This window comes from Zingiber officinale, chromosome 9B (assembly GCF_018446385.1).
Source record: "Zingiber officinale cultivar Zhangliang chromosome 9B, Zo_v1.1, whole genome shotgun sequence".
NCBI classification, from domain to species: Eukaryota; Viridiplantae; Streptophyta; class Magnoliopsida; order Zingiberales; family Zingiberaceae; genus Zingiber; species Zingiber officinale.
Window position 1 is genome coordinate 38,713,028 of NC_056003.1, and position 6,943 is coordinate 38,719,970.

A 6,943-nucleotide genomic window follows, 5' to 3' on the forward strand; every position below is an offset into this window, starting at 1 on the left:
AAAGTGGGATCCGGGTGTTGCTTTCGTCTGAACATCCACGTCTGGATTTATTGCTCAAGAAGACAACAATATCGCTGATCCTGATGAGAAGAGGACGGCAATGGTGATTATGGTTTCATGTTAAGATTGAGTTACCAAACCATTGTTAAAATGTCGAGTCATCGAGCTATTGCTCTGAGAAGTAGAGCTTACTTTCAACTTATCACAACAATCTTAAGATGAAACCATCCAATAGGCATATTATAGTTTAGTTTTATCTATGCGGGGAGTAATTTAAGAAAATTGTCAAAATCTTAAAGTATTAAACCTAAAAAATATACATTTGAATTTTTTTTATTATATATATATATATATATATTAAATTTTATAGTCGTCTTATTTGAATGTTTTATTATAATTGTTTTTAATAAATATTTGAATTTATTTATATATTTGAATTTTTTTCTTTTAATTATATAAAAATATATATTTCATATTTTCCTTTGACGCTAGGAAAAGGACGCTTTAAAAGAGAAATTTTGACTTCTTCCAACCGTTATTACAGTCAAAGCCTCAACGTTTGACTTATGTTTTTGTCAAACCCTAACCGCGTCGGCTGCCGTGGCTGTGGTGGCACGGCTTCCTCGCATGGAATCGTCGCACGGCGGCCGGCCATCTCAACACGCCAAGAACCTGCATTTCCTCTCGACTTATCCCGCGCCCCCGATCTTTTCGCCGATCTATTCGTGTAAATACAACTTTTCCCCCTAAAATCTGGGCGTCGCTTTCTAATCAACTGATTTGATCGGAGTTCTTGGACAATCCTAAACCATCCCAAATTCGAAAGTTTCTGCCAAGTTAAAGTTCGATTTTTTTTTTCCTCCTATTTAAGCTTCGGGGAATAGCCAACCATCCAAGGTACGATTTCATTGTCACTTTCCCTCATCTCTACAATGCCGCCGACCCTAGCTTTTACGGAGGCGGTTGCCAGGTTCCTATCATGTAAAGCTCGATCTTTACAACACGGAGCTGGGATTTTCCGATCGGCGGGACGACCTAGCGGCCCGGATAGCAGGTTGGGGCGATTCGATCAGGCGCGATGTCTGGCTACCTTGGCTCGTTCCGGAAACCCTTGCGTCGGTAGTTCCGCCGACGGCGTCCACGTTCTGCCGATTGGTACTTCCCGTGGTTTCGCTCAAACTCGACAGTTTCTCGGATTTTTTTTCGGAGAAGATTGTCCTGCTCTTTCAAAGGTCTACAAGGAGCGACGGACCATTGGGTATGAACAGCTGTTTTCACCTTTTAAATCTGAGTTTTTGTTATCGATCTGCTTGGATTCAATCCAACACCTTCTCTTTCGTGGTTATGATAACTACTATTTCCTCTTCTCTCGCTCTGTAGCTGATCCTTCTCATATGCTTTCCATGGCTAAATCTGAGTTTTGCTTCTAGATCTTTGCCTCTGCCTCATTGGAGTTTTATGTCGTCAACAATATTGAATTTTTACATACATGATCTGTTATGATGCCTAATTATGAACAATCTAAACAGGTACTCTCCTGAACAGTTGTTTAATGTGGTTTCAGCAGTCGATATGTATGAGGAGTTCTTGCCATGGTGCCAGCGGTCTAAGATTGTCAAGCGGAATAGCGATCGATCATTTGATGCTGAGCTTCAGATTGGTTTTAAGTCCTTTCTTGAAAGTTATCTTTCTCATGTGGAAATTGACAAGCCAAAACGTATCAAGGTTTGATTCTTTGCTTTCTCTATCTTGTCAACAGACACTTGCTTTATTTTCAGCAGATAGAATTGTTATGCAGAAGCTTTGGCTTCTCTTAAATTTTAGTGTAGATATTTCTTGTTAAAATTTGAAGAAAACTAATAACATCTTATGAAACTAAATCTACTCTGTAAGTAGTCATCATACTACTAGTAATTTTAATGTCCTCTCAAGTTGGAGAATAGACATTATCGCTGTCCGGTTTATAGTCCAAAAAAATGAAGAATAAGTTCCATCAATGTGGACAAAATAGACAGCAATAGAAGCACTAAAAAGCACTTCAGATAACATGAAACCAGTAGATTTCTCTATTTGAGTATGTGATGATAGGGCAATAACTGAGCCATCTTAGACAACATGAGATCGATCAATTTCTCCACCAGAGTAGGCCAATTTTGTAGTTGTCACTAGAGTAGATTAAGTGGAACAAAATGCAGGAAAGAACCAATAATGTCGGGAGAAATTTCTGCACCAAACAATTTTAGATTTAATTGTAGAACTGCTCAAGTTTCAACAGCATTTCATGAAAATAAAAAACAAGAACCTCTCTCTCATAGTTCTTTTCTATTTGATAACAGTAGTATTTAATTGGTAGTATAAGTTTTCTGTAATAATGTTAGATTATTTTGTATGTAAGGTTCTGAAAGGTATTAACTAATTATTCATAAGGTAATAACATTTATAAGGGTTATCATCTTATTAGGTAATATATAGTATGCTTTAATTATTAGTTAATATTAACTTTATTACTGATACATAAACAATTATTAACAAATTTGATAACATTGGCAATAAAATGTTTAACTAATAATATTTATAGTTAATAAAACTCTAAATAGTGACATCCTAATTAATTATGAATAATAAAGCAGTAATTTTATATTTGTAGATTATAAAATATATAATTATTAACTGATAATGTAGTTGATTCTATCATAATTTCTCAATGAGCATTTAATTATAAATAATATTAAAAATAATACTATGATTAATTACATTAGTTATTTATAAATGTTGTTTAATTATTAATAATATCAATCTTTATCCGTATGTTATATGTCATAGTTTTTCTTGATCTTTTGTTATTGATTGTTTGGTGGAAGGTGGATTAAACTTTTATTGGTCGTCTCTTCTTATTTTTTGTTCCTGGTAAAGGCTAAGCATTCTAAATTGCTGCAATTTACATTCTTGTAGACCACTGCTTCAAAAAATGGACTTTTTGAACACTTAATTAACATTTGGGAATTCACTCCTGGTTCAGTTCCTGGAAGTTGTGAACTTTACTTCTTGGTGGATTTCAAGTTTCATTCACCACTATATCGACAGGTAAACTTAAATTAGTTTTTGTTTTAAAAAAAGTTCTTCCATTTGATGATATCGGCAAGTTACCTTTAATTCTGTCAGCTAGTTGTAATTCATAAAAGCTTTTGACATTCCTGATGAAGTGATTGAGATGAATCCATTTGGTTTTTGACTTTTCACTTTAAAGACCGAGTAAATTCTTTCCCTTGCTGTTATCTGAAACAAAATCATGTATTCATGTGGGAAAACAATCTTTGATGTAGTTCTGCAATTCAATTTCGACAGTGTAGGACAGATAGAATAATGTTGTGTATCGTCACAAAAGTTAACTATCTATAACTTGATTTTATTATATTACTGATTAGTTCACAAACCCACCTTACTGACATGATAATTATGGGGCAGGTTGTATCAATGTTCTTTCAGGAAGTGGCCCCTCGTCTACTTTCATCTTTTGAAGATCGCTGCAGCAGAATCTATGGTCCTCCTGTCCCAGTTCTTGAAACCTCTTACAGACAAAACATATAAAATTTGAGTAATCTCTCAAGCAGAAGTTGATAGTTGATTCCAACATCTTGACTAGCAAATTTCCTCGGAGACAAACTGATATTAGAGTTTAGTGTTCCAACTGTGCAACTTTTTTGATGAGGTTAACTTGTAGAAGCACCTTTCACCACATTTTTTTCATTTGTTCATTTCCTTCTCGGGCTCCCTCTGGAAAATTCTCCAAAGATTGTTTGGAGAGTTACCAAAAGCTTGAATTATCATGTAGATAGTTTCATCAGAGTTATGCAAACATCAAAAATACTTGTTGCGAGCATTACAAGAGCATGAGTAAATAGAACAATTGTATCCTACCATAGGAGTTCTCTACCATCATATTGTTAATGTCCTTTGCTTCTCTTCGGTTGGAGTAGCTCGCCGGTGATGCCTCCTGTGTTCATCTTGCATACATTTATTTTAGGGTCTCCAAAGGTTTCTTAAAGTTGACCGAGAAAGAGGCAGAGCTTTCCATGGAAGTGGAGCCATTGAGCATGTACTGGTAGGTGATCTTCCAACAGTGCTGCACAAAGCCATTGCTGTAGCTGCTGATGTCCAACAGAAAAGGATTACACAAATCAATGGTGATTTTGACAGATGAAAGTGAGGAGAAACCACAAATCCAGTTAGCTTGCACCGATCCGAATGCCGAAATCTAGAACTTGAATTTTGGTTAAATCAGTAGCATGCTTATGATGAAGACGGTGTGAGGTTGAAGAAGAGGGCTATTTTGTAATTTGAAATTTTCCCTTATTTTCTTTTCCTCGTGTAAACAAGATTTTTCTCCTCTTTTCACTTCCTTCCCCTTTTGTCTTCGTCCTTTTACCTTCTTTCCCTCCTACATTCTATATCCGTGGGACTGACTCTAGGGGGGCCAATGATATGATGGTTCCATATTTTTTTTTTTGTGAAGATCATTTCCTCGCAAAGGAATACCTTTATCTCGGCCCCATAAGTTATGTCACAGAGATCATATGCTACATGCTATTAAATTATATCATGGATACCGCTAAATTGTATTTTAGATGCTACCAAATTACAACTTCGTGTAGGATTGAATGGTTGACTAGGGACTAAAGAGACGACTATAAAAGTCTTTTACTAATTCAAACACTCAACTGAAAAATGTTAATTCAAAGTGTACACAAACAATTAGAAGCAAATATAAATGGAGTGAAAATGTGACATTAAAATGAAAGAAATGCTAATATGATGATTCAAAGAGGTCCAGAGATGAAACTCATATTTAATCGTATTCAATCAGAATTATCTATTATAACATACAATAACAACGACCAATTCTTTATCGATTATAGTGTAAAAAGAAAAAAAAATGAAACCACTAAAACCAACCAATTCCTTGTGCTTGCACTAGGAAAAAGGTGACAATATCATATCAAGTTTGAATAGCAATACCACTGAGAAATTATTTGTTTGACAACTCTTTTGTTTCCTTCCTGTCCTCTGTTTATTCGAGTAACAACAATCAACTTTTTTTTTCTTTAGGTTAAAAGTAGCAAACAACTTTAAAGAAACAAAACCATGCATGGAACTTTTCACAACCACTGGACTGAGGCACAAAAGAACACACCAAAACTCCTTAAGCAGTGTAGAACGGTGACATTCTGAAGCTGCTTGCTGTTTGCTAAGTTTTAAGCTAAATGCACAAGGAAAGCATCTATGGACCGCGTTTAGGAATGAAGCAGTAGCAACCATTTAGTTGGTCATCAGGGATCATTCCACCACCTTTGCTGGTGTCCAGAGCCTCTAAAAGCCGCACAATCTCATCCATGTCAGGCCTTCTATCTGCATTGGCATCCCAACACCTGCGCATGATGCTAGCCATTGCGCTTGGACAACACCGAGGTACATTTGGTCGTAGGTTCTGCAATGCAATATTGAAGAATATCAAAGCATTTATTCAATAACTAAGTTTTCACTTCAGTTTCAGAAGTCCAAGTGTGATAGATATACTGATAAGAAATTAGAGATTTATGAAGAACTGAAATGTTGGATTAGCATACATGCCGAACAACAGCAGAGGAGACTTCAGCAAAGCTTAGATCAGGATATGGCATGTCACAGCAGTAGATCTCCCATAAACAAATGCCAAAGCTGTATACATCACACTTATGGTTGTAAGGCTTACCGTTGAGAACCTGCATAAGTAAAATAGGGTTTATTAAACTGATAAAATACCCAAGTTTCTTCCCATAAGTGGAAAAAAGTGACTTTGTTCCCCTCTCCAAAATTTGACAATGGATCCCTTCTCCTTTAATTCTGGTCTTTTATTTTTTATAGGTTGGAACTATTTTTTTCTTTTGCATTTCTTCTATTTGACTCCTGGTTATGATTGCATTTTCATCAAGTCACCTTCTTGAATTCAAATAAATAAATTGACTTTATTCTTTCTAGTTTATTCATTATTCAAATATAATAAGTTCAGAAATGGTCATTCATCAAATTCGTAATATCTAAATTTATAATTTCTTATCTTCCCAAGTAAATAATGTTTCGATACTTTCTTCCCTCAGTTTGTATCTTGTCTCAATATCTATCTTTCCAAGTAAATAGACTGCAAAAGTATTCAACTTTACTGTGTCAGCAAAAAGTACCTCTGGAGCCATATACCCAAGGGTACCCGTTTCGCCTGCCTAACCTATAATCAATCTTGGATTGGGTTGGGTTGGAGATTTTCCAACTCTCCAAGATGATGGGTCAGCCATCCCCGGCCCGCCATGGGCCAACCCGACCCGTCACAGGATGGTCCATCTGATAGCTCTACTACAACGTGGTCATGAATATGTTGAATCATGTTGTAATAGCTACTATAGGTCCAGGTAGGCCGACTAGAGCGGGATGAATAACCTTGAAAAGAAGTTAGAATCAATCTCTTAATTTTGCACTTAACAAGAAAACAATATTAATTAAACAAAAAAACATAAACAAATAAGTAAGAGGATAAAAGATTTACTTAGTTACAACCTAAATGGTTGTTAATCCAAGGTGGTTGAAAACTCCACTAAAAAGACTCATTCGTGAAGACAGAGTAGTCTCTTACAGACTTTGAAAGCACAAAAATAACTAGGAAAAGTAATACAATGATTAATATTTAATTTCTAACTCAAGGAAGTTATTTCTAGTCTGTTGGGAAAAGTTATCGTCAAGCTGACATGACTTGGAGGATCCTCCAAAGGGATCTAGGGCGTCTTCGAGTGGATAAAGTTTTATTCATACAGTAACGGTCAGCCAACGACTCTGCTTTGTTAGAGGTGCCTTCAATATGATTAGAGGCGCCTTGAAACTGTTCATCCAAGATGCCTTCGCTCCATTGGAGGCGCCT

The 6,943-nt window shown here is 35.9% G+C and overlaps 2 protein-coding genes across 2 annotated transcripts; one reads left to right on the top strand and one right to left on the bottom strand.

Moving 5' to 3' along the window:
- Positions 1-587: 587 nt before the first annotated feature.
- Positions 588-3,865, top strand: LOC122025211 (coenzyme Q-binding protein COQ10 homolog, mitochondrial-like). Its single transcript, XM_042583982.1, has 4 exons — positions 588-1,258; positions 1,530-1,725; positions 2,953-3,084; positions 3,466-3,865. The coding sequence occupies exons 1-4, from the start codon at positions 933-935 to the stop codon at positions 3,586-3,588; spliced, it is 777 nt and encodes a 258-aa protein (XP_042439916.1). The 5' UTR covers positions 588-932; the 3' UTR covers positions 3,589-3,865.
- A 1,131-nt stretch (positions 3,866-4,996) lies between these two features.
- Positions 4,997-6,249, bottom strand: LOC122025212 (serine/threonine-protein kinase STY13-like). Its single transcript, XM_042583983.1, has 3 exons — positions 6,216-6,249; positions 5,625-5,759; positions 4,997-5,485 (listed from the first exon to the last, which is right to left on the bottom strand). Exons 1-3 carry the CDS (start codon positions 6,225-6,227, stop codon positions 5,279-5,281), a joined length of 354 nt encoding a protein of 117 aa, XP_042439917.1. The 5' UTR covers positions 6,228-6,249; the 3' UTR covers positions 4,997-5,278.
- Positions 6,250-6,943: the final 694 nt, after the last annotated feature.

Bases quoted from the DNA above. Each gene is read 5' to 3' on its own strand.
- LOC122025211 (XM_042583982.1), top strand. From the start codon at position 933: ATGCCGCCGACCCTAGCTTTTACGGAGGCGGTTGCCAGGTTCCTATCA. The intron at 1,726-2,952 runs GTTTGATTCTTT...ACATTCTTGTAG, and splicing joins ACAAGCCAAAACGTATCAAG to ACCACTGCTTCAAAAAATGG. The intron at 3,085-3,465 runs GTAAACTTAAAT...ATTATGGGGCAG, and splicing joins ATTCACCACTATATCGACAG to GTTGTATCAATGTTCTTTCA.
- LOC122025212 (XM_042583983.1), bottom strand. The intron at 5,486-5,624 runs GTATGCTAATCC...ATTGCATTGCAG, and splicing joins CCTCTGCTGTTGTTCGGCAT to AACCTACGACCAAATGTACC.